This window comes from Tenrec ecaudatus, chromosome 16 (genome assembly GCF_050624435.1).
Source record: "Tenrec ecaudatus isolate mTenEca1 chromosome 16, mTenEca1.hap1, whole genome shotgun sequence".
NCBI classification, from domain to species: domain Eukaryota; kingdom Metazoa; phylum Chordata; class Mammalia; order Afrosoricida; family Tenrecidae; genus Tenrec; species Tenrec ecaudatus.
This window is the reverse complement of record NC_134545.1, coordinates 86,472,352-86,497,777: the sequence shown is the minus strand read 5'-3', so window position 1 is coordinate 86,497,777 and position 25,426 is coordinate 86,472,352. Positions and strand designations below refer to the sequence as shown.

General features: G+C 57.1%; 2 protein-coding genes across 2 annotated transcripts; both read left to right on the top strand.

The window, feature by feature from the left end:
• The first annotated feature begins 458 nt into the window (after positions 1–458).
• On the top strand, positions 459–2,517 carry NPM3 (nucleophosmin/nucleoplasmin 3). Its single transcript, XM_075533615.1, has 6 exons — positions 459–610; positions 915–1,000; positions 1,170–1,289; positions 1,377–1,470; positions 1,952–2,085; positions 2,170–2,517. The coding sequence occupies exons 1-5, from the start codon at positions 493–495 to the stop codon at positions 2,074–2,076; spliced, it is 543 nt and encodes a 180-aa protein (XP_075389730.1). The 5' UTR covers positions 459–492; the 3' UTR covers positions 2,077–2,085; positions 2,170–2,517.
• A 5,632-nt stretch (positions 2,518–8,149) lies between these two features.
• On the top strand, positions 8,150–12,670 carry FGF8 (fibroblast growth factor 8). The gene is made up of 3 exons (XM_075534337.1): positions 8,150–8,459; positions 11,367–11,473; positions 12,277–12,670. The coding sequence occupies exons 1-3, from the start codon at positions 8,246–8,248 to the stop codon at positions 12,565–12,567; spliced, it is 612 nt and encodes a 203-aa protein (XP_075390452.1). The 5' UTR covers positions 8,150–8,245; the 3' UTR covers positions 12,568–12,670.
• The last annotated feature ends 12,756 nt before the right edge of the window (positions 12,671–25,426 follow it).

Here is a 25,426-nt window from a genome sequence, read left to right as displayed (position 1 = left end):
AATTGAGGCAAGTTTGATAGCTGGACCTAAGGCTTCTGCGCTTTTAAATCAAAAGCCAGGTCCAGCACAAAGCTGTAAGTGCATTTTCCGTTGGTTAAAAACCCGGGCATCGCTGAAACCTACCGTTGAAAGGGCACTAAAAAACTCACGGTCGTGGAGTCAGTCGTTAAATAGGGAAAGCTTCCATTCCTCAACGGAGCTTCGTGTGGGTTGGAAGAGGGGGGTGCTGGGAGAAAGGTAGCAGGGATGGCTTTTGGAAGAAATAGGCAAGGCTCACGACCCCCAAATCCGCTCTTCAGTGGTGACCTCCTCTCGGCTGCCTGGGTGTGAGAGGCTGCTGCTTCCCGAGAGAGACGAGCAGCCGGGCCCTAGCCGTCCCCGCGTCTCCCGCGTCCTCCGCCCGAGCGTCCCCTTTAAGGGGCGGGGCCGGAACTGGCCGGGAGCCTCGCTTTGTACGTGTCGGAGGCGGGGTTTGCAAACGGTCTTTGCAGCATGGCCGCCGGCACCGCTGCCGCCCTAGCGTTCCTGAGCCGGGAGAGCCGAGCCCGGGTGAAGGGTGTCGGGAGTCTGCGCGCCCCAGCCCCGGTCACGATGGACAGTTTTTTCTTCGGTACTGGGGGGCGGCAGTGGCGGGCTTGACAAGCGGCGGGGATGGGGAACAGGAATCCGTTTGGGTGCACGACGTGGGTGGGCGCCGAGGACCGCCTGCCCCCCCCCACCGCGGGAAGGAGAAGACGGGGCCCGTCCCAGTGGGACGGGGCGAGGGCGGGGCCCGAGCCGGGCATTCTGGAGTTTGAAGGACGCCTGGTGGGCGTGTAGGGGCCAGCCTGTCGCTGGCTGCACGTGGCAGAGGTTCGGGGAATCCTGCCCCCCGCCCCGCCACACTCATGAACACTAAGATTGCTCTCGCCCAGGCTGTGAGCTTAACGGCGGCACCCGCTCCTTCACCTTCAAGGTAGAGGAAGAGGACGACGCCGAGCACGTGCTGGCCTTGACCATGGTGAGGAACGCGGGAGGGGGACCGGGGATGGGGGGTGGTGAGGCGCAGGGCTGGCCTTGGAATTCGTCTTCCCCTGCCCCTTCACACCTACCACGTGAGCCGCTCCTCACACCAGGGGCTCCACCCTAGGGGAGAGGCCTCCCTCCACAGAAGCCCTGTCTCTTTCCAGCTCTGCCTCTCTGAGGGCGCCAAGGACGAGTGTAATGTGGTGGAAGTCGTGGCGCAGAATCACGACCATCAGGAGATTGCAGTCCCCGTGGCCAACCTCAAGTTGTCCTGCCAGCCCATGGTGAGTTCCCCCGCACAGTGGCAGTGGAGTGGAGTGGGTGGCGGGCCATGAGAGCTTCCCTAACCCTTCCTGCTTCTGTTCCTTCAGCTCAGTCTTGATGACTTCCAGCTCCAGCCACCTGTGACCTTCCGCCTGAAGTCAGGCTCCGGCCCTGTGTGTATCACTGGGCGCCACCAGATTGGTGAGTGCCACCCGGGCCTTGCCCTTTGCCTCAATCCAGTTTACTCCGGCAAGTCACCCTCTGTTCCATTCCAGCTTCATCTCTTAGCTCAGTCCCAAAACAGGACCCTCATGCATGCATGGGCTCCTGCATCATCTGCTTCACCTGCTCCAGTGACCTGCCCTCCCTTGGCATTCCAGTCTATTAGCTAGAGTCATTCTACCTAGACCAGCGGTTCTCAACCTGTGGGTCGTGACCCTTTTGGGAGTTGAATGACCCTTTCTTAGGGGTCACCCGATTCAAAACATTAGCAAAATTACAGTTATGAATTAGCAACGAAAATAATTTTATGGTTGAGGGGAGTCACTACAACATGAGGAACTATATTAAATGGGTCACCGCAATTGGAAGGTGGAGAACCACTGACCTAGCCCCTAAGCTGTGGGTGGGGTCAGTGTTCCTGCAGGCCCAGAGCCATTTTAACTGTTGGTGTGTCCACCAGTTACTATAAGCAATGACATTTCGGAGGAGGAGGAGGAAGAGGAGAGTGAGGAAGAAGACAGCGAGGAGGGGGAAGCTGAGTTGTGCCCCGTCCTGCCTGCCAAGAAACAGAGGGGCAGGCGCTAGCGCTCCTTGGTGAGTTGGGGGCACCAGGGTGGTGGTCCCTGGCTGGGGAAGACTCGGATCGGGCCTAGGTACAGACCCCTTGTCTTCTCACAGGTCAGCCTGCCCATGACCTGCGGCTTGCACCATGCATTCCTGGACAGGGCTCAAGAGATCGAACTGTCTTCTCCATTGAAGAGGAGGGTTTTGGGGGGCTTGGGTTGGTGCTAAGAGAAAAGGGGGCCCGCTCTCCGTAGGGCCCTGTCCCCTAGCCAACCAGGGCAGGGCTTCCCTTTTCTCCCAGGGTGGGAGGAACTCTCAACTTCTGCCTGACTCCCCACTGTCCCCCCATCGTCTTTTGAGGAGTGGAGGTCAGTAGTTGAAGCTCAGGTTACACATTTTTACCCCTTTTTACATTTTTTGGATAAAAGTTGAAATAAAATGGCATGTGTGTTTTTTTGACAATTCATTCGAGTGGTTTCTTCCTTGTGTGGGATGACATTCCCCTAGGGACCACCAGGTGGCACTGTGGCCGCACTGAGGGTCTCCCTGGGCCTGGGGAAATGTGGGATCCTGCTGTTTCAGGGGCCCCTGAACTCCCTTGCTGGAGGGGACCTCCCAACACCCAGACTGTTCCCAGCCCTCTGGGTCGGGGGTGGGCCATTCCAGGAGGTTATCAGTGTCCAAACAAGGGTCTGGGTCTCTGTCAGCACTCAGGCTGATGGGCAGGGGGCAGATAAGGGGGCTTAAGCTGCCTGAGGAATGTGCATCCCAAGCCCTGTGAGGGGCTCAGGCCCAGGGAGGGCCCATGAGGGGTCAGGTGGGGGCCAGTCCTTGCTGCTTCTTTGAGCCTTACAGGCGGTCTTGCACAGGGCTGGTCCTTAGAAACCTGATTCCGGGTTCCAGATGGAGGGGGCTGGCCAGATTGGGTGACAGAGAAACCAGAATCCCGGTGGCCTGGCATATGGGGGGTGGGGAACCCCTGGGAATTGGTCGCCTGAGCTGAGGGGTTCCTGCCCCCCAGCATACCGCCTGGTCGGAGGACCTCTGGTACCTGGAAGCAGTTCCTCTGGCCCCTGACTGCTGCGCCTGGCTGAGCCCTGGATGTGGATGTACCTGGTGGGCCCTAGAGCATGAGCAGCTTGCTCTGGGGTCAGCAGTTCAGCAGCTGTGTTGATGAGCGGGGTGTCAATGGCCAACAAACAAACAAAAGGTTACATCCTGAGACAGCCAGGGGCCAACCAGGCTAAGGATGGACAGGAACCAGGATTTGGGGATAGGCCACACCACATCACACCAGCAGCTCCTGGGAGGAAGAGAGGGGCCTGAGATAGAACTGGAGGGCACAGGTAGAGGGCTGGGGAAGTCTACTTTGCAGGGAGTGACACCCCCCCCCCAAATTCCAAAAGACCCTTACCAGCTGTGCTGGGGAGCAAGGCCCCTACGTGCAACCTCTTAAAGACGTCTCCCTTTGTGAGGTGGCAGTCCGGGTCACAGAACCCTCTTCCCCAGTCTACCCAGGAGTTTCTTGAACCCTTTGCCTCCAGGTATCCAGGGGACTGCAGTAGCAGAGTAGGTGTGGGAGCCATTCACTGACTTCAGACACGTGGGGAGGAGGTGTCTGGCGCCCTCTGGTGGATGTGGCTGAAAAACCCAAAACACTGGTGATGGTGTCACTCCCCATGCAGCCTCTCCAAGGCCCACACGTGGAGCATGGCTTGTGTGTCTGGAGAGGTGTCTGGGTGACAGGATTTTAGGCAGAAGGTGAGGGATAAGTCACTGAGGCTGAGTTTGTTCATTCATTCAACCACCCATCCATCCATTCGTTTCTTTCTGGGAAAGGTTCCCATTCGAGCAGGGAAGCAAAGTGGTTGTTGATGTTCAAGTCATCCCTTCCCCTGCCCCCACGTGCCAAACTCCGTGCTGGCTCTCCTGGAGGCTGGGGAGACGGCTGAGTGCAGGAAAAAATTATTTAGGTGATCCTCCACCCCAGAGCCCCTGCGTGGCCTGGCCGGATATGAACCCCCTGCGAGCCTGCTGATGGCCCCGTGCATTCAGTGTGCCCTCAGTGGGGGCCCAATCCACATCAGTCTCCACCCCTACCCCCAAGCGCTGCCAATTCACTTTTGTCTTAGAGCTTTGGGGACTGTGGGCCCACTTCAGGGTGGGGGGTGATAGACCACTGGAGGAGGGGCAGACCCGTATGGGGGGCGGGTGGTCCTTGGGTGGGGACTCCCAGACAGGGGCCCCAAGCGCTTAACGCAGTCTGGGTGATTTGCATTTGAACGGTGTCCGGGAGTCTGCGGCGCTTTGAACAAGCGTTGGAGCTGCCGTCGGGGTGGCTGCTGGTGGCTATTTGAGGGGCCTGGCCCTGCGGGGGCCAGGGATGTGTTTGGCCAGGAAGGCAGAAGGTGTGTGTGTTTGGGTCCCCGGCTAGGGCGTGTTTGCGTTGGCGAGGAGTGTGTGTTTGTGTTTGCAGAGTGTATGTGTGTGTTTGTGGAGTGTGGGGGCAGCCAAGGAAGGTGGCCGGGCTGTCACTCAGCGATCAGGTTGACAGGCTTCCCTCATCAGGGCCCGGGAGCTCTGATTGCAGATTCGAGGAAACCAAATAGCAATTGTAATTACGGGGCTTTGATAAGATAAAGGAAGGAGCAAGCTGGCTGGGAGGCAATCGAGGAGGGAGGGAAGGGGGACAAGAGTCCATTTGCATCTGTCACTCATGGGGATGTGCCCTGGCAACTTGGGTGCCTGCTATGGGGTGCGTCATCTCCAACCCTGGCCCCCAGATCCCTAGACTTTGGGATTGTCCAAATGGACTATTACTAGGGGGAAAGAGTACATTTTGGAGAGCCTCCAGGTGTGCAGGAGTTCTGAGAGGCCCCTCCCCCATGCTGGGGAGTGGACCTGTAAGACCAGGATCCTTGTTTCCTTGGGAAGATGGGGGGTAGTGTCAGCTAAAGGGTCCACAGAACCTTCTACCCGCTCCAGAACCAGGACTGAAGCTAGTCGGAGCCAGGTGCTCTGCCCTGCCCTCCCCCCTCTGCAGGGAAGAACAAGGCCCAGGGATCTTCCTACTTGGGACCCCATAATCCTGCACATCCAATTGAAGGATAGTGCAGGCACCCCTAGCTGCCCTGTGGTGCTGCCCCTCTGCTTCCTGCTGTCCCCATCAGACTCTCCTCAAAGGGCTGCCCCTTCCCTCACTTATCCAGTGGTTAATGAGGGCAAGATGGGGCTCACACGCCATCCCCTCTGCCCTCTTGTAGCTTACATTCCAGGGCAGAGGCGGAGGCCTGCACTCAGCTAGTGACCACACAGTACTGAGACATGATGAAGGAAAAGAAGTGACCTGGGTGGGTGACAGTGAGGGCCATCGGAGCCTGCCTGATGATCTCCTTTGATGGACCCACCTCCCAGCGGTGGGGGTGGGGGTGTCTGGGAGAGTGGGGACACCACCTGCCAAACCGTTGTGCTCAGTAAATGGTGGTGCGAAGAAGCGGGTGATGAAGGCAAATTGTGCTGGGGGAAGTTACCAATGGGCTAAGGTCTATCTAAAACCCTCACCCGTGTCCCAAACCTCTATTCACTTAGCTTTAGCTCTGCCCTGTCTGGTCAGGAGCTGTTATTTCTGTAGTGAGCCCTAACCCCTGCCCACCCCACCCCCACCCCATCCCTATCATGGTGGCCAACAGCTACCTGAATGAAGGAGCCTAGAGGGGACAACAGGTGGGCTCTGGGAGGCTGCTTCTGGGACTCTCTTTTCTCAGCACTGGGAGTAGGAGCTGTGGGGCACAAGGAGAAGAGAGGCAGGCAGAACCCGGCTGTGCTGCTCGGACTAGTGTCAGCCTGCCACCTCTCTCCTAATGGCTTCCTGGAATCATCCATCCCCTCCAGCCTGTGACTTCACCTGCTGATCAGAAATATGACAAAATAATAATTTATAAATTATCAAGGGTTCATGAGGGAGGAAGCAGGGAGGAAGGGGGAAAATGAGGAGCTGATACCAGGGGCTTGGGTGCAGAGCAAATGTTTTTAGAACTATGAGGGCAATGAATGTACACATGTGTTTTACACAACTGATATATGTATGGATTGTGATGAGTTGTATGAGCCCCTAATAAAACGATTAAAAAAAGAAGAAATATCTGTTCCAAGGGCCCCTCTCCCCACCCAGGCTACTCCCACAGAAGCAGTATGACACAGGGGTCTCTCGTAGGTCCAGAAGCCTTTGCCTACAATGAGTTGGTTAGTGGGGGCAGGGAAAGGCTTTGGCAATCCCTGGGATCACCGGTACCCAAAGCACAAGTTAGCTCCCTGTACATGGGTACATGGTAGGAATACAGGTGACTGTGAGCTGTGCAGGAGGTGGGGAGAGGAGGGCAGGGGGTGCCAAGTGCTGGACAGTCCCAACGAAGGCCCCGACTCAAGGAAAGCCATTCTCTCTGCTCTCTCTGCCTGCAGGTTTCCCAGGGAAGACGAGCCTTTCAACTCCCGAAAAAGTTTCCGTTGCGGAAACCCACCAGGACAGCTCCATCTGGCCGATAGGGTCGCTTTGCGCAGCGGCAGTGAGTTTGGCGTTTGCTGGCAGGATTTGGTGGCGGTGGCTGTGAGCTCTCTCAGGGACCTCTGGGGTCCGCTTTCCACACGGAGTGGATGGGACCTCCTGAGCTCCAGCTGTGGGGCCACGCACGCGGGTGGTGGCGATCAGGGGAGGCATTTCTGGCTCCTTAGAGACTGAGAGCGCCCCTCCAGCTCCGCGGGGAGCAATGGGGGAGCCAGCCGGATTCTCCGTGGCACATGCACGGGGAGAGAACGGCCTCCAAGCCAGCACACAGTAGGGATCTCAGAGGCACCCCAGGTCCGGGACTAGGCGCATCTGTCCTACCGGGCGGGTGGCCCCGCCGTGTCCGAGCTCGGAGCACACGGTGACGGGCAGCGTGGGGAGGTGCCCACAGGCCTCCCCCCGCCGCCCCCGCCCTCGGCCGGGCCCCAGACCCCTCCCCTGGCTGGGACCCCCAATCCCAGGCCCGCCCGCCGCCCCGCCCCGCCCGGGCCGCGTCCCGGCCCGCTCGCTCCGCCGGGGGGCTGCGGCTCCGCCACCGCGCCCACCCCACCCCGCGGGGGCGCCCCCCGCCCGCCCGCCCCTCCCCGCCCCCTGCCCCCCGCCCTGCCCCCGCCCGCCCGTTACCCTCCGCCCGCCGGGCCAGCAGCCAGCGGCCACCGGCTCGGCAGCGGCGCAGGCGACTCGGCGCGGCGAGCACGACAGTCCAGGGCCCGGAGCCGCGCCGGCCTCGCCGCCCGTCCCCGCCGCCTCTTGGCACCCGCCGGCCATGGGCAGCCCCCGCTCGGCGCTGCGCTGCCTGTAAGTCCCGATGCCGGTCCCCGCCCGCCCGCGCCCGCCCGCCCGCGCTCACGCCCCTCTCCGCCCGCTTTTGTCTCCGCAGGCTGTTGCACTTGCTGGTCCTCTGCCTCCAAGCCCAGGTAAGGCGCCCGCGGCCGGCGGCGGGCGGGCGGGCGGGCGCCGGGGCGCCGGGGGCAGCGGTCGCCAGTCCAGGGCACCCCAGACTTAGAGCCGCAGTCCGGTGCTCCCGCCGCCGCGAGCGGGCGAACAGAGAGGGAGCACCGGTGCTCAGGTCACACAGCGAGGGAGCGCGACGCGGAGAGAGCAGCTGCGGGCGGTCAAGCGCCCGCTCCCTCGTGCAGCCCGGTCGTTCGCTCGGTCGGTCCGCCCGTCGGAGTGCCTGGGGACTCGGCAGACTGCCACACCTGGCCACTGAGCAGAGAGGCAGCCCGGCCCCGGGGTAACGCTGTCAGGCGAAGTCCAGGGTGGCCGAAGGGACCCCCTCCGGGCCCGCTGCGGAGCCTTCGCCGGGGAGCCGGCCAAGCCATCGGGAGCCCTCAACATTGGCTCCGTGCATTTCTTTATAAATGTCACGGGAGGAGGGCTCTCCCCCCCCCCCGCCCCACTTACAAGCATCCAGGCAGGCTGCCGGGGCCGCCCCGGGGCAGGGCACCAGGGGACCCGGGACGCGTGCTCCCAGTTGCAGCTGGCAGGATTCTGCGGGTTCCCAACAGGTGGGGGCCGGCGGCCGCTGCACAGGCGCTCACCTTGCGGCGGCAGCCAAGAGCCCGGAGGGATGCGCAGGGCAGGGCCCTGGGGGCCGCTCGGGCCCCTGGGCAGAGTAGCATTATAATGGCGTGCTGTGTATTTTTCAATTTCCTAAAGGTAACTGTTCAGTCCTCACCTAATTTTACACAGCATGTGAGGGAGCAGAGCCTGGTGACGGATCAGCTCAGCCGCCGCCTCATCCGGACCTACCAACTGTACAGCCGTACCAGCGGGAAACACGTGCAAGTCCTGGCCAACAAGCGCATCAACGCCATGGCGGAGGACGGCGACCCCTTCGGTAAGGCGCCAAAGCCGGCTGGAGGGCCCGGGACCGCCTGGGTCTCTCTGAGCAGGCGGGGGCCTGGAGAAGGGACCGAGTGAATGCAAAGGGTCTGCTGGAACAGGGAGGACCGGGAGCCCCAGGCATCTGGCCTGGGGAGAGCTTGACCCACAGGTGCCCCATCCCTGCGGCAGACCAATGTGAAGCCAGGTCTCTGTCTCCACACACCCGGCAGGTGGAGGCAGGGGCTTTAGGGGGAGGGGGCCCAGACTTCAGATATGTAGAGAGTGATAGAGAAGTGAGAAAGTCTACTACCACCACCCCCCGCCCCCCCCTCCAGCCCTCCTTACTTGGAAAAGGGATGCTGTGAGTCTTCAAAGCCAGTTGAACCTGGGGACTAGGCTGGGAAAAGGTCCCTCCCATGCCGGCTACTGGCACCGGGATGCCGGACCAGGCTCCCGGCTGGCTCCGCTCCTGGCTCCCGGCTCCCGGCTCCTGGCTCCCGGCTCCCGGCGGGGTGGTGATCCCCAGAGCTACTGGCGGTTGGAGGGGCTGTGGGCTGATTGATTTTTAAAACATTCAATATTCCTGGCTTGAAAGCGGGCCAATTTCCAGGGGCCTGGAGGTGCCCAGAGAAAAGCAAGCCCTCCGGGAGGCGGGTGTTGTTTTTAGAGAGCGATTATTGTGAGTTTAAAAAATCTTTAAATAATGACCAAGTTAAACAAGCATGAAAGGCGAAGGGAAGACTCTATTAAAATGTAATAAAAAGGTGAGGCATTTTAAGAGCTAAGAAGAAAAATGAAGGAGGATATAAAACAGTAAAAGAACAAGCCCTTTTTCAGATGTGGCATTTGAAAGGAGTTGCAAGTCTGTAAATGTTACCAAAAAGAAAAAAAAGAGGGTCAAGATTGTTCTCTGTGAATCTCTGGAGAGACCCCCGCGTCTGGCAGAACGATTAAAACTCTTCTTACTTTCACCTTTTTTAACATTTCCTGAATACTTTCTCCTCTTCTCCAGCCAGTTTGGGGGATCGAGTATGTCTCGCTGCATTTTTTTCTGCATCCACAGAGCTGGCTTCCCTTCGAAGCTGGAGAAGGAGACATAATTTTCCTGGGATAAATCTGTCACTGGGGTGGAAGAACAGGCTTGAAAATGTTAAGCTTTCCAAGAGCCAGCCAGGTCAGGGGAAAGCCCGTTGTAAACTGCGGCCCAGGCTCCCCAGACCCATCCCGCAAGGAGAGTGGGGGTGCTTCGGCATGGTGTGGGGGCAGGGGCAGCTGCCCAGTGGGCCCAGCTCCCCTGCTGGGCTGGTTGGGCCAGCCAGCTGAAGGTCCCTTTGTCCCTCTTAACTGGTTGTTCCCTACCCTTCTCCCCTTCCTAGGAAAGGGACTGAAGGCCTGGCCCCTCCTGGGTTTGCTCCCTTGGAGCAAATGGTCCAGCATCCTTGGGGTTCTCAGTGGGAAGGGGAAGCTAGGCAGCCTCAGGGGCAGGGAAATTCAATCTTCGAGCTCTGGGTTCGGATGGCCTTTTCCCTCCTGCAGTATACAGGAGGCTCCTTAAGGTGCCTGCCCGGGTGCAGCTTGCTGGCAGGACAGGGAAGGGTAGACCTGGAGACTCGGAGGCAAAACAGAGGCTGGGCCAGGTGGAGTCTGGGGGAACATAGCAGAGGTTGATGGCTTCTTCATGGGTCCCAGCGAGGGACCTGCTCCATCCCCAGCTGTCCCACCCCGTGTGGTCAGGATCCTCTGAGTGCAGTCCTCTCTCGGCCCCCTCAGTGGCCATCCCGGCTCCTTAGAAGCAGCTGCTCCTGGCTCTGGAAGGCAGTCTGGCTGGGACTAAAGAAGGTGGGTGGGAGGGGAGGTGACAGCTGCATTTCTGTGGCTGACTTGGGGCCAGACCGGGGACTTGGCCACTGGGTCTCAGCGCAGTGCCTGTGTGAGTAGGGGGCCGTCAGAGACTGGTCAATGAGACTGCCACGCTGACCTTGGTGCCAGCCTTCTGCTCTGCTCTGTCTCAGGGACAGAGAAAGGGCCCGTGTGTCAGTGCAGGTCAGGGACTGCTGTCTCCAGGAGGGCAGAGCTGGGCTCTGTCCCATCTCCAGACACCTAACGCAGCCTCCTCCCCTCTCGGGGACAACCTCCAAGGGAGGAGTGTGCAGAGACTAAGGCTTCTGTGACACCAGAGCTGTCACAGGTAGGGCTGGAGGGCACAGAACTCAATCCCATCTCACAGGTCTCCAGACTGAGGCAAGCACCCTGACTTTCTCCCCTACGCACCCACAGAAAGTGGTGTCTGCCTGTGATGACACAACCTACCATGATGGGGTTGATGGAGGCGAGACAAGGGAGTTGCTGACTTCATGACATGGGAGCTGGGGACGATGGGAACTGGAAAGCAATGGGGAAGGGACAGGGTCTTCTCAGCCAGTGTCTGCAGTGTTGGAAAACGATCGGCTTTGGGCTGTTAGGGTCGGGAGAGCCATCTCCATCCTATCTCCTTCTCAGCAGACTGGGCTGGGACCAGCCAAAGGATGGAGTCTGAAGCAGGAGGTGGTGGGTGGGTGGGGGCCGGAACCCCTGGGACGGTTGTTAAGATCTGTGGGGCAGGTGCACGTAGTCTTTGCCATTGGAAGGAATCGCAGAGCTCAGAGATCTTTGGTTAGTGCAACACCAGCCAAAGGACATTTGGCTTGGAGTGTTACCATACAACTCAGTCCTACCTGGTAGAAAACCAGGATCAAAGGGTAGCTTGTTTTTCTCAGGGGTGCTCTGCCTTTGAGAATTGGGTTTCAGACCCTGGGACACTAGGGGTGGCTACTGGGAGTGGCAAGCCTGTGGGTCAGCTGGGGGGAGGACCTGGCCTTGGGAGGGGCAGGGGAGGGCTCGGGGTTCTGTCCATCAGCAGCCCTCCTCCTTGCTCTCACAGCAAAGCTCATTGTGGAGACCGACACCTTTGGGAGTCGAGTGCGCGTGCGTGGCGCTGAGACCGGCCTCTATATCTGCATGAACAAGAAGGGGAAGCTGATTGCCAAGGTGAGGCCCCAGCAGGAAGGTGGGGCCTGGAGGCCCCGGGGAGCCGCCCAGCCAGCCCTGTGGGACCCCTAAAGCCCCAGCTTGCCCTGGAGCTACCTGAAGATTGGGGTAGGAGCAGGGGAGGCAAGGGAGAAGGAAACAACGAGAATAGTTCTGAAGGCTGAGGAGGAGGAAGGCCGGCTAGGGAAGGGGCTAGGGTGGGGGTGGGGTGGGGTGGTAAATTCCATATATCTTTTTAACAAATCGCCAAATTGCTTTGCTATTATGTCCAATTACATGGTACCAGCATTTGGAATGTTCAGTAAGCCGCAGGCCCAGCCCCTCAGCCTAGCTCTGAAATGGCCCCATTAGTCACGGCGCCTCTCCAGCCCCAAGCACCCCTCTTCCTGAGTTTCTGGGCCTTGGGGCTCAGAGCTTCCCCTCCCCCATAGGGTGACTGCCCAGGGGCCAGGGCCCCAGGGTCCTGAGAGAGCTGAAGGGGCAGGTGGGCAAAGAGCCCCAGTGACTCTGGCCAGCCCCGTGGGCAGGAGGCCAGGCGGGCCCGTGCTGGGCCCCCCTCTCTGCCTCTCTGTGTTGGGGCCCAGCCATGTGTCACTGCAGCCCAGGAGGACAGGAAGTTGCCGGGTGGGCTGCGGGTTGTAAGGGATTAGAGAGCGGGTGCCCACCTCGCCATCTGCTGGGGTGTCCGCCTGCTGTCTGCGGCCGCTTGCCCTCTGCCTGGGCCGCGGGGAGTGGGGGGCGGGGGTGGGTGGGGCGGCTCCGCACGGCGCCCAGTAACGCGGGGTCTCGGTCCCTACCTGCAGAGCAACGGCAAAGGCAAGGACTGCGTGTTCACGGAGATTGTGCTGGAGAACAACTACACGGCCCTGCAGAACGCCAAGTACGAGGGCTGGTACATGGCCTTCACCCGCAAGGGCCGGCCCCGCAAGGGCTCCAAGACGCGCCAGCACCAGCGCGAAGTCCACTTCATGAAGCGGCTGCCCCGCGGTCACCACACCACGGAGCAGAGCCTGCGCTTCGAGTTCCTCAACTACCCCCCCTTCACGCGCAGCCTGCGGGGCAGCCAGAGGACTTGGGCCCCGGAGCCCCGATAGGCACCGCCCGGCCCTCCCTGCACCGCCGAACCCGGCCGACCTTGGACCGCTTCCGCAGCCGGGGAGGAGCTGGGGCCTGTCTAGTTGTGGATAATTGTTTGCTGTTGGGTTTGTTGTTTTTGTTTTTTTTTTTAAACAAAAGAGAGGCTCTATTTTTGTATTCCACTTGGCTGTGGTGTGATGTGTCTTCTTCACTTTCGGGAAGGCCCGCGGGGGGCCTAGACTGGGATTTAGATCAGGGATTCCCGGCCGGTGAGGGGCAGTGTCTAGTCCAGAGGAGAGACACCTGTGACCCCAGGTGTCAGAGCCAGGTAGGGGCGGAAGGAAAGGGTTGGGACTTAGTTCTGTGCTTTCAGAGCAGTGGTTCTCAACCTTCCTAAAGCCTCGGACCCTCATGTGGTGGTGACCTAAAGCCTCACAGCTCCTCATGTGGTGGTGACCCCCCCAACCATAAAACTTTTTGTTGCTACTTCATCACTGTCGTTTTGCTACTGTTATGAATCAGGCGACCCCTGTGAATGGGTCGTTCGACCCCCAAAGGGGTCGCAACCCAGAGGTTGAGAACCGCTGTTAGAGGCAGGTGTCAGTGGAGGGAGGTTGTATACTTACCTACTCAGTGCCATCAAGTCAGTACCGACTAAGTGACCTGTCAGGACCGGGAGGAGCTGCCCCTGTGAGTCTCTGAGATGGTAGCTTTACAGGCATAGAAAGCCTCAGCTTTCCCCCACAGGGCTGCTGGGGTTTGAACTCCTGGCCTGTGGATTACAGCCCAGTGTGTCACCACTGTGCCACCAGAACTCCGTAGGCTGTGTTCTAGTTGCTAGTCAATGATGGGACTATCCATTTCACACCACTGTTAAAAATGTGTCCAGCAGAGGGTCCTGCCAGGGTCTCTCCCTTCCCCTTCCCTGTCCCAGCAGTTGGGCCATGAAACCTTCCAGCCTGCCCAGATGACCAAGCCTGTCACCATGGTCACTAGAGGGGTTCTAGTGGTCATCATGGTCACCCTCAGGGAATGGGGATGGGGAAGGGGAAGAAACCTCTCAGTAGTTCTCAGAGCTCTGACTGGGGCCACCTCTCTCTGAGCTAGACAGTCACACTTCCCCAGCCACTTCCAGGCCAACAACCAGGAACCTTTGACCCCCACCAAACTCACTCAGCAATGCTCTCGGGTGGCGAGGAGCTACCCCTTTGGGTTTTCAAGGCTGTGACTGCTTACGGGAGCTGGTGGGTTGGAACTGCTGACCTTGCGTTAGCAGATGAATTTTTAAGTCCCTGCAATCATGGATTCAGCGAGAATTTTTAAATCAGTACCTCTCGCTGTGTGGTGGGAGACAGGGTGGAGATTCCAGAGCGATTCTTTCTGAGTCTCAGGCTCTCAAACATGAGTGAGAAGAGCTCCTTTGTGGGGGCATGCTGAGGGGGCGGGGAACCCCCAAACAGGTGTTGCTGATGCGGAGGCAGAACAGGCATGGGCTCTGGGAGATCTGGGTGAAGAAGCTGTTAGCAGAACATGCTAAGCTCAGCTGTTATAAACAAGCCCAGGGAGCTATTGTTCAGGAAGGATGTCCACCTCTGGGGTGATGGATTGAAGCTACCTGGGGAGGGAAGGGAAGTGTGTCTGTGTATGTGTGCAGAGTGAACAGTGTGTGTGTATAGATATAATCATATGTGTAAGAATCATCTATAACAGATAATCTATATCATAGCTGGCCCATGAGAGGAAAGCAGCTGGTCATGTGTTGGCAGGACGAGTTTGAGAGAGGACATTGAGGAGTAAGAAAGCCCAGGTGAGAGGGGTCAGAATGGAGGCCGTCATGGTCCTGGTCCGGGGGAAGACTATTGATCACCCATCCTTTCGCCCATCCATGCCATGTGTTGGGGGCAGGGAGGCGATCACACCACAGAGGACAGACCCTCCAGATCCGAGGAGGCTCTGAGTCCAGAGAAAGCAAGTGTGGGGGTGAAACTGGCCCAAACTTCATTCTTGAGTCTCCTGCACTGGCCGCTGCCTTCTTCAAAGGTGCCTCTGGGCCTGATCCCACAGCCCGGCTGCTGAGTCATCCAGAGGTCTTCAGGTCCCTACTTTTTACATCACTATTGGGTGCGGGATACCCCAAGCCTTCTTAGTCAAGGGGACTTCCCAGGGTAGCAGCCCCAAGGCCCAAGTTCACTCTCCCAGATGGACACAGGGCTTGTGGAGAGCCTTGTTGATGAGAGGTTTGGGGTAACTTCATCTGCTCACCTTGGTTCTCCTGGACTGTTACGGGGGCAGTGAGGGGCTCCGGGTAGAGTGGGTGTCTTCTAGATCATGGACATTAGGGCCGGCAGGAGAGGGTTCTAGATATTTCTCTTCCAGCTCCCCCAGCTCTTAGTACCTCCTTCTTGGCTCCATTCCTTCCCCTCCCCCTTTAATTAATTCTGGGTGAGCAGCCTGGCTTTATTGTGCAAGGACAGGCTGGGGTCCCCTGTGGGAAAAGTCACACCTTCTGAGCAGCTTCTGATGCCATGCAAATGAAGAGACCGTCCAGGAAACGCTTTCATCTGCACGGCCGCCTGTCCAGCCCCCAGCCCAGTAATTACCCACATTTCATTTGTTTGAGAGCAATTCCTAGGGGAAGCCACAGGGGAGGAGGGAGTCTGGGATTGAGGGGGGGCATTTGGGGTTGGCGACGGAATGTCAGCCTCTCTGCCTGTGATCCTGGCCACAAAGTGGGGCTGGGCTGGGTCAAAGCTGGTCACTGGTTAGACCAAAGTGAATCCCTAAGTGCCCAGAACAGGGAGGCTTGAGTGCCCCTGGGGGTGAGCTGGTATGGTACCACATGATTGCCATCAGGAAGAAGATGTGGCCGACCCTGAGAGCCAAGTCTGCCTTCCTGAGAGGAGAGTGATGAAGGGGAGAGAGGCATGGACAGGAGGGCAGGGATCTCTTCCCTGAGACCACGTGAAGCTTGGAGAAGGGGGTGGCTTCCAGGAGAAGCCCGGGCCTGGGACTCATGGGAGCGGAGTCGAGAGCAGTGGGGCTAGGCTGGGCTAGGGCACCCACGGACTTGTTTATCCTTTAAGTTGCTGCCTCCACAGAGGCCTGGCTAATGGGGTTTTACAGCCCACTCAAGCTGCAAGTGGCCAAGAATCAATCATTACCGGCACTTAGTGGTTTGATAGTTAACAGCCTGAACTGAAGCCAAACTGGTTGTTAACTGTGATAACAACTGATTTCAAGGGGTTATTGCCGGCCCAATATGCTCAGTCCATTTAATTCGGGGAAAACATGCAGGGAGCTGATTCAAGGCCCGGGAAAGGGAGGAGGACCAGGCTTTCCCAGCCAAAAGGCCGGTCACTTCGCCTGTGCATTGGTGCCATGAGGGGCCCCCGCAGGTCTGCTGAGGAATGCATGGAAGCTTGACCCCAGCCTCACTGAGGAGCCTTGGGTAGGCCCAGGTGAGGCACCCAGAAGTCCCTCTCTCTGCGTCCGTTCCCCAACTTGGGCCTCTCCTGACTCTCCACCTCCCCTCCCCTCCCTCAACCCTTACAACAGCCCCCCCCACCCCATCCCCACCCCCTGCCTTTCCCTCACAGGAACTGCCTTCCCAGGAGGAGCCTATACTTATACTTGGCCCCACCTATACTTAGCCCCACTCAGCAGGTGGGGTGGTCCCCTCACCTATGCCTAGGATGGCTCCAAAGCCCTGGCAAGTCCAAGTTGAACCTCGCCTTTCATATCAAAGGTACTAGCAAAGATTCTACGCAGGCCTTGACTAGAAAGGAGGGGGAGAACCCTCTTTCTATTAGGGTCTGTCCATTCTCCCTTCTAGCAGCGTTCTAGAACATTCTAGAATGCTGCTACTGCTGCAAAGGACCTTGGGAGTCTTTACAGATGGGCACCCTGAGGCCCGAAGGTCTTACAGCTGGTCTCACCACTAGCTCTACAAGTCAGATCTTGACTCTTAGAGCCAGTTGCCACTCGAGGACCTTGTGTCCCCTTGATTCACTGATTGTTTCATTCATGCATGGGGGAAAGAGCGATGCAGGTCTGTGATGTGGCAGGTCCTATTCTGGGTACCACGGATTCCTATCCTTGTCCTGATGGCACTCAGAGTTTGATGGACAGGTACAGAGGCGAATGGTACAGAGGACATCTGACAGTGATAACCAGTATGGAGTGTGTGTGTGTGTGTGTGTGTGTGTGTGCAAAGGGTGGATGGGGGCGTTAGCGGATTTGCATAGAATAATCTAAGAAGGCCTCGCCGGTCACTTTGTGTTTGGGCTGACCTGTGACGGGGGTGCACTAGCGAGGCATTCAGAATCTGAGGGAAGAGAAAGCAAAGTAGAGCATTGGTTCTCAACCTGTGGGTCGTGACCCCTTTGGGAGGTTGAAGGACCCTTTCACAGGGGTCACCCGATTCATAACAGTAGCAAGATGACAATGATGAAGTAGCAATGAAAATTATAGGGGAGGTCTCCAACACATGAGGGTCGCGACCTGAGGAGGAAGGTTGAGAACCACTGGAGGAGAGGGCAGGTCCTGAAGCAGGAGCCAGCTTACTGTATCAGGGAATCAGAACAAAGTGAAAGCGAGGTGAGGCCAGAGAGGGAGAGACGGAGTGGTGGTGACATGTAGATCATGGAGGACCTGTGAGAAGACTTGGGCCTTTAGCAAATGAGACAGCCAACCAATGGTGTGTTGTGAGCAGCAGAGAGACACGATCTGACTTGGGGTTTCACCCGCACTCTGGCTGCTGGGTGGAGAACAGACAGGCGTGGGGCCAGAGAGACCAGTTGTGAAATTCTTACACATCCTTTTGCAAGAGATCCTCCGAGATGCTGAAAGTGGTGAGAAACCAAGACGAAACCAAACCCTCCGGCATCGAGTTGAGTCCGACTCCCGGCGACCTTAGAAGGGCAGAGTGGAACTGCTCCACGGGATCTCCAAAGCCGTCTTCCTCCTGTGGAGCTTCTGGTGGGCTTGTGCGGCCAGCTCAGTCCGCAGACAGCGACTTACCCTGGTCGCCACCAGGGCACCTCAAGGAGGGAGATTGGAATTTGGGACATTCATTCTTATGAAAGCGGAGATGAAAATAAAAGCAAGTGGAGATGATGGGATTTGCTGATGGATTGAAACATGGGGTGTGAGAGACAGACAGCCATGCTGGGGCTTTTCAAGGTTTCTACCCTGCACTGCTGGATGAGGAAGGACGTGAGGTCAAGTGTAGAGGGGGACGCACAGGAGTTTGGTTTTGGACGCGAGAAGCGTGAGTGGACCAAGTGAATATGCAGGTGGCGCTGTGGGCAGGCAAGTGTGCACGCAGCTGAATTCTGAGGACAGGCCAGGGTGAGGACAGACATCCCTGAGTTTTGGGGACACAGAGGGGTTTTCCTGGCAGGAGATGGGCTGGATTCCCCAGGGAGTGAGTGTAGACAGGGAAGTGACGGGATCCAAGGCTGAGGTTTGGGGGTACTGCAAACATTCCAAAGTCAGGGTGAAGCAGGGGACATTGAAGAAAACCCAGAAAACATGGCTTCTGCGAGCAGCGGGAGAGAATTCAGGAGCCTGATGATGTCGGAGGGAGACGACTATTTCTGAGGTTGCAGCTTTGAGTACTACTGTCACCCTCTGTCCTCCGCATGCACGACCGCAGGGCTCGGAGGACAGTGGCCAACACAAAGGGTGGCTTAACCAAGGGGGTTTCCCTGATTCTTCTCTCGGTCTCATGCCTCCCTCCATCAGCAGGGTCTGTTGGCAGAGCCCCGAGGGCCCATCTCCACTCCAGTCCCTGTGCAGGCAGCTACTCTTCCACATATCCGTCACCACAGCCTGGGCCACGCCAGGCCTGGGCGCTCAGCTGGTTTGTGGTGATAGCCCTTGGCTGTCCCCCTGGTTTGCTCTTGTCCCCTCCAATCCATTCTGTACGCAGTGGCAGTGTTGCCAATCTCTGAAACCCAGCTCTTACTAGGTGATGTCTGCGGTACTTAGAATCAGGTTAAAACTCCTCCCAGCATCCTGCTTGGCTGGGCCGCGCCACCCCCCCCCCCTACTCTGACCCCTGACTGCCTCCTCTTCCCTCTCTGCCTCTCCCCTGCGGCACGCTGGCCTCACTTCTTTCCCATTTCCCAAACCAGCCACACTTCCTCCGACCCCTTGCACTTGCTGTTGGGTCCACTTGGAATGCTTTGATCCTAAACCCTGGGCAGACATGAGTCCACGGGATGTACCTCTCTCTGCAGTCACCCTCAGCTGGGTTTCTTTATCATACATGGCACTATCTGATATGATCCTGTGGTTGCATTTTTTTTTTTCAAAAGAGATGGGGTCTCGCTATGTTGCCCAGGCTGGAGTACAGTGACTATTCACAGGCGCGATCCCACTACTGATCAGCACGGGAGTTTTGACCAGCTCCATTTCTGACCTGGGCCGGTTCACCCCTCCTTAGGCAACCTGGTGGCCCCACGCTCCCAGGAGGTCACCATATTGATGCCGAACTTAGTGCGGACACCCGATCGACATAGCGCACTGCAACCCAGAACTCCTGGACTCCAGTGATCCTCCAGCCTCAGCCTCCCGAGTAGCTGGGACTACAGGGGCGCGCCACCACGCCCGGCGCATTTTTTTAAAATTCAAACAAAGCTGAGACTTTGTCAGACTTGCTCATGGATGAGTTGTCAGTATCGGAAAGAAGCCCTGGGCGTGCAAAGGTTAAACACTCGGCAGTGAACTAGAAAGGTCAGCAATTTGAACCCAGTGGCTTTTTTGCACGAGAAAAGACCTGGGGATCCACCCCCACCCCGAATATTCTATAACTAGCAAACCGGTCTGGGGCAGTTAGTCCTAGCCTGTCGTAGGTTGTTGCTGAGTCCTACTGGATGGCACCCAGCACCAAGACAGTACTGGATGGCACCCAGCAGCGAGACAGTACTGGGCACAGCACGGATCACAAATGTGCCTTAGGAAACATTTGTGGATGCTCTCAACTCCTGAGAGAGGAGTCCACCCTGCCTGAGGCTATGGAGTCAGGAAGGTGGGCTGGGCATCTCTGAACCCAGGGTGGGGGTGGGGAAATGTCTGAAGGGTGGGAGGCTGAGGGGGGGTCATGGGATGCATGACCTCTCTTTGTCACCCAGGCATACACACAACCTGACCCCCATTTTCTGAAGTGGCACGAAATGTCTCCAAAACCCTGGACACACAAACATCTAAGGAAGGGCTGTTGGATTGGACCCCCAAGAACCTCCCCAAATTCCGATTTCTTCCTGGCCACTGGGTTTCCATAGCAACCAAAGGACTTCAAAGGGGAACATGAAGGGAAGTTTTGAGCCAGAGAGCACAGAGGAGAGAGGAGGAGTAAGTGGTACTAACACAGACAGGGGGGAGCTGGCAGAAACTCCAGGGGGTCCCCAAGTCCCATGTTCCTGTGGCAGGTCCTATTCGGCCAGGCAGGCCCCTTTGATTGTCTTCCTTCCCCATCTGGATCTCTTGCTGACCTCAAGAACTAACTGCCCAGGTGGGCAGGTGAAGAGCTGACCCCCCACACACACCCCACCCCTGCTACTGGCAGAGCTGAGAACGTCCGGGAGCTCAGCCCTGCCCTGCCAACTCACTATCTGCCAGCAAGCTGAAGCTGCCGCAGTCCTTCATTGGACTGGGCACTGTGCTGGTGCCCCTGTCTACTCTGGCTGTGTCTGGTGGTGGGGAGAGTCAGGCACTGTCTTGTGCCAAGCGAGGCCTCTGACTTTGGCATTTGGGAGTCAGTCCAGGTTCCCAATTGGATGGGCCCTGGCTTTGGGCCAGGCCTGGTGACTGAGTAAGGAGAAGCGTGGCCAGGGCCCTGTCAGGTTTGCAGCCAGCCTGCCTCTTACCTAGAGCCTGGAGGACTAGACAATGCCAGGCAGAGGGGCTTGGGCTGTGGGTGGCAGTATAGTGAGCTCCGAGGAGTCGCTGCCCCAGGGCCCTGAGACCAGGCCAACTGGCTGGAGAACCAGTCCGTGACCTTGGAGGTCCCTCTTTGCCCACAGGCACTCCGCTGCCAAACACCCAGGTTCAAGATCGTCCTCCTTTGACCCCGACTCCTCCTGGCTCCCAGCCTCTGACATGTAGTCACACCAATGTGACAAGGCTCCATGGAGCGCTGCCCAGGTGGTCTTCACACAGAACACCCCTGTCCCCTATAACCTCCACCTGAGCTACTCAGCCACCCAGCACCCCCATCCTGTTTCGCTCCCTGGGCTCTGCCAGCACCCCCCCTTCCCCGCCTTCCCCAGCCTTCAGTAATGAAGAGCCAACTCATAAAACATTCATCATGGGTAATACACCATGTAGGATCTGCCTGATCTCACTTCCAATAGACTAGGCCGGGTCAGAAGGATCCCAGGGGTTTGGGCTCAAATTCCACTCACTTCCCTTAGGGGGGGTGGGGGCTGACCCTCCTGTGGGGGAGGGGCAGGGTTCAGAGTGAATGGAAGAGGAGGCCCTTAGGAAGAGGTGCCAGGAGCCCAGGAGGGAGAGGTGGCTTTTAGGGGTACTCTGAAGTGAGCATGTGGGTAGAGTTGGGGTCTGAGCAGAGGCTGAGAGCAAGGTGAGTGGATGACCAGATGGCTCAAGCTAGAAGCTGACTGAGCGGAGGGGTCAAACTATGGCTGGTTGTGACCAGGGAGCTGAGTGTGATGGGGCCCTGGTCCGGGGGCTCTTCAGTGGAGCTGTGGGGTAGCAGGAGAGAGGGAAGATGTCTTCCATTTCCTCACTCTCTGCAGTGCCCCGGCGTGTGCGCTGCCGCAGTGTCCGAGTGGCTTGATGGGTGCTCCTGGTGGTGCAAACAGTTAAGCACTCAACTGCTTCTGCATTGTGAGTGTGCGCGCGCACGTTTGTGTGTGTGTGTGTGTGACAGAGAGAGAGGGGAGAGAGAGAGAAGAGAGAGCCTTGCCTCTGCCTCTCTCTCTCGCTCGACTTGTCTCAAAGTCTAGGTCCCCTAGAGACCTGGGAGGACAGAGCACAGGCAGGTGTGGAACTCCCTTCTTTCTCCTAGGGGTCCTTACCATGATGCGCCTCAGATCTGGGTTTGTCTCCCATTCCCCCCCCACCCCAAAGAAACCCACCAAATTGGGGAGAAAGTCAAGTATACGTTGCTGAAAACTCAAAAACATCAAATGTACTGCCAGCGAGTCGATGCTGACTCCTATTAACCCTCTGGGACAGGGTAGAACTGTCTCTGTGGGTTTCTGAGCCTGCAACACACTGCAGTTGTGGAAAGCCTCATCTTTCTCCCTTGGAGCTCCTGCTGGTTTCAAACTGTTGACTTTGTGGGTAGCAGCCTAATGCCTAACCCCCTATGCCACCAAGGGAGTCGTGGTGGGGGCGGGGGGAACCCAAGGGACAGGAGTACAGGAAACCAACATCCAGAGCCGTTTAGCACTCCCCTTACCCAACCTTTTCTTCTTCCCTGTGCCTTGTGCAAGTCATGGCAAATTAACTGGGCACTTTTTCTTTCTTCTTTTTAAATATCAGGTTGTGGTTTTAGTCAACATTTACACAGAAAATTAGAATCTCACGGAACAGTTTCTACATAGGGTCACTATGAGTTGGAACTGACTCTATGGCAGTGGGTTTGGTTTGTTGTTCAGTGACATTGGCTACATTCAGTGACATTGGTTCACAATGTGACAACACTCCTGTTGTTTCTATTCCGGTTTTTCTGTTTCTCTCTGTCTAGCTTCCCTGTCCCACTGCCCCTCTAACCTTCTGTCCCATTTACCCTCTTACCTATGGTAAATGTTTACCCCCTGGGGGCATTTAGATGATCATGTAGAGAGTATAGTACTCATATTTTTTACAAGTTAATCTGTCATTGGCTGAAAAGTGACTTCTGGTAATGGGTTGAGATCCAAGCTTACAGGATATCCCAGGACAATATCCTGGGGGCTTCCTCTAGCTAGGTTATACCAGTGACAATTAATTTTTTATGATTATTTGAGTTTCGTTCTACATTTTTCTCCCATTATATTCAGGAGCATCAGTCATGTCCCTGATAGAATGGTTGGAGGTGCTAGTTGGGTTCCATCTAGTTCTTCTGGTCTTAAGGTAGATGAGGCTGTGGTCTCTTTAGACTATTGGTCCTCTAGACTAGCTTCTTCTTTGAGTCTTTGGTTTTCTTCTTTCTTTTACTCTGGACTGAGCACTAGATCTCTGGGAAGAGCAAACTGTTTGAGCTGGGTTACAAACTGAAAATTTGGCAACTTGAACCTACCCAGTGGGGAGAGACCCTGGGAAAGGCCTCTATGGAATCTACTTCCTATATGGAAGAAAGGCCTCTATGCAGTCTACTTCCTATATGGAAGAAAGGCCTCTATGGAATCTACTTCCTATATGGAAGAAAGGCCTCTATGCAGTCTACTTCCTATATGGAAGAAAGGCCTCTATGCAGTCTACTTCCTATATGGAAGAAAGGCCTCTATGCAGTCTACTTCCTATATGGAAGAAAGGCCTCTATGCAGTCTACTTCCTATACGGAAGAAAGGCCTCTATGCAGTCTACTTCCTATATGGAAGAAAGGCCTCTATGCAGTCTACTTCCATACAATGACACCTGCTGTAAACCCTGTGGAGTATCGGTCTGCTCTAACACTCAGGCCCCCCATGAGTCAGAATCAACTCGAGGGCAAGGGGTTGAATGTTTAGGATTTTCTTACATGCTGGGGTGCAAACCCACCGGCTGAGCCCTGGGAACAAGATGCGGGTGTCTGCTCCTGTAAAGAGTTACCAGCTCGGAAACTCTAGGGAGGGTCCCTGTCAGTCAGAAGCGCCCATGGCAGTGGGCTTTTGAGGCATTAGCGGAAGGCACCCAAGGAAGTGGCAGTGTGTCCTGGGGTTGGTCTCTGACCCAAGGCTTCCCATCTCCTCATCAGATGGCCACAATGAGCCAAGTCTGATGAGATGAGGAAGAGGCTGAGGCAGAGGGAGCTGAGGCAGAGGCTGGGGTCGTGTGAAGACCCGAGAAGGCTGGGGCTGGCTGCCTCGTGGGAGAAAGGACCCGGGGCTGGTTCTGGGGGAGTTCAGCTCAACTGGCTCAATTGCCATTCAGTTCACCACACTGGGCTGGAGAGCAGGGGTAGACAATCAAGATCCCTGCCTCTGAGCTGCCCCCCAACATGGGAGGGTGATACGCAGGTTAGCCCCAAGAACTCTGCTGGATGAAATCATAGAAGCAGGGGGCGGGGTGAGGCTGGGGGCAGGTCCCAGGGAAATAATCTCTCTGCGACTTGACTTCCTCGTCGATGAAGAGTTTGACCTTGATTATTCATTAAAAATAAGACATAGATTTTTAAAGCCACAGAACTCTTTCTTGAACAAAGCCTCTATAGTGGCCTGTCCCATCCGATAGGTGAAGACAATCTTGGGCCCCCCCTCTCAGATTTTGCTGTCTGGGTGGTCACCACCCCCACTGCAGGTGGGGAAGGAGATGGAGGGTCTGAGTCCTTTGGGGTCCTCTGGGGCCTCCCCGGGGAAGATGGTGGGGAACCTTCCAGTGAAGAAGGCTTGGTGGGCTCCAGGCCTACTGGTTACCCTCTGGCTCTAGCTGGACAGCCCGGCTCCCGCCTCTGTCCTTGGCCAAGGCGGGCAGCTTCAGCCTCTCCCAGCCAGCACTGGCCACGCACACCCAGGGATTAGCCCAACCAGAAACTCCATTCTGAACAAAGCTCCCCAGACTGAAACCCGAGCTGCCACGAAGGCTGCCGGCCGCCGGCCTGGGAAGTGGCTGGGAAAGGGAGGGGAGCCTCAGGGAGGCTATGAAATTTGAAGACAAACGACCAGCCAGTGGACTGGGGCTGCCACTGCCTTCTGCAGAACCAAAGGTCAGGGCTGAGCAGCGTGGGGAGGTGAGGGGGAGCCCCCACCGCCCAACACGTTTTCTTCTAGGGGAAAGTAATTGGTGCACCTGCAACTCTGGCCAATCTCCCCCCTGAGGCCCTCGGGGCTGGCCTGCAGACCCTCAAGCTCCCCTCCCCCTGCCCTGGCCCCAGGGGCTGCTTCCACTCACTGTGGGGAGAGGGGCAGTGCCAGGCCCTGCCAGCCTGGTGGAGAGTCAACACCCAAGCACAGCTCCCAAGGGAGAGAGAACAGGGCCCACACCTCGTCTCTGATCATCACCAGTGACTGCCTGGGAGGCTTTACAGCAGCCCTGCGAGCAGGACCACGACTTCTAGCCCCATTTTCCGGATGGGTTAGCTGAGGCTAAGAGACTCAAAACACTTGCTGCAGTCTGGTCAATGTTGACTCATAGTGCCCTGGATTTATGAGACTGTAACTGCTGATGGGAGTAGAAAACCCAATCTGCCTCCCGAGGAGCTGCTGGTGGTTTTGAACTGCCTACAATTCAGATCGTAAAACCAATGCATGACCGCTACACCACCGCTCAGAGTCTCTGAGGCTCAGAGAAGCTAAGTCATTTGTCCAAAGTGCCAGAGTCGGTTACTGGTTGAGCAAGGATCCGAACCCAGGGCTCTGGGACTCTAAAGCGTTACAGCACAGTCTACCAAGTCACAAGTAGCACAAGGTCGAGGAAGCGCTAGGGTGACTCTGAGACTCCGTGACCTTGCAACGTTTGCCTGCCCTCTCTGGGATGCGGCCTCCTCGTTTGTAAACTGGGATTCCTAACCACCAGTTACCAGCTGAGCCAACTCCAATTCATCGCAGGTGGGTCATTGGGTTTGTTCAGGCTGATTTTTCAGAATTCAATCACCAGGAGCCCTTTCCTCCAAGCCCCCTTTTGGGTGGACTCAAAGCTTCGATGTTTCGGTGAGCATGTGGATTAGCCGAGCGTGTAGCTCTGTATGGGAATAGAGACCCTTGTCTTTCTCCCACAGAGCAGCTA

What these genes read in the sequence shown, in the direction of transcription:
- NPM3 (XM_075533615.1), top strand. Translation starts at nt 493, where the DNA reads ATGGCCGCCGGCACCGCTGCCGCCCTAGCGTTCCTGAGCCGGGAGAGC. An exon ending in GATGGACAGTTTTTTCTTCG is followed by an intron (nt 611 to 914) that starts GTACTGGGGGGC and finishes GCTCTCGCCCAG; the next exon opens with GCTGTGAGCTTAACGGCGGC. An exon ending in ACGTGCTGGCCTTGACCATG is followed by an intron (nt 1,001 to 1,169) that starts GTGAGGAACGCG and finishes GTCTCTTTCCAG; the next exon opens with CTCTGCCTCTCTGAGGGCGC.
- FGF8 (XM_075534337.1), top strand. Translation starts at nt 8,246, where the DNA reads ATGGCGTGCTGTGTATTTTTCAATTTCCTAAAGGTAACTGTTCAGTCC. An exon ending in GGAGGACGGCGACCCCTTCG is followed by an intron (nt 8,460 to 11,366) that starts GTAAGGCGCCAA and finishes TTGCTCTCACAG; the next exon opens with CAAAGCTCATTGTGGAGACC. An exon ending in AGGGGAAGCTGATTGCCAAG is followed by an intron (nt 11,474 to 12,276) that starts GTGAGGCCCCAG and finishes CCCTACCTGCAG; the next exon opens with AGCAACGGCAAAGGCAAGGA.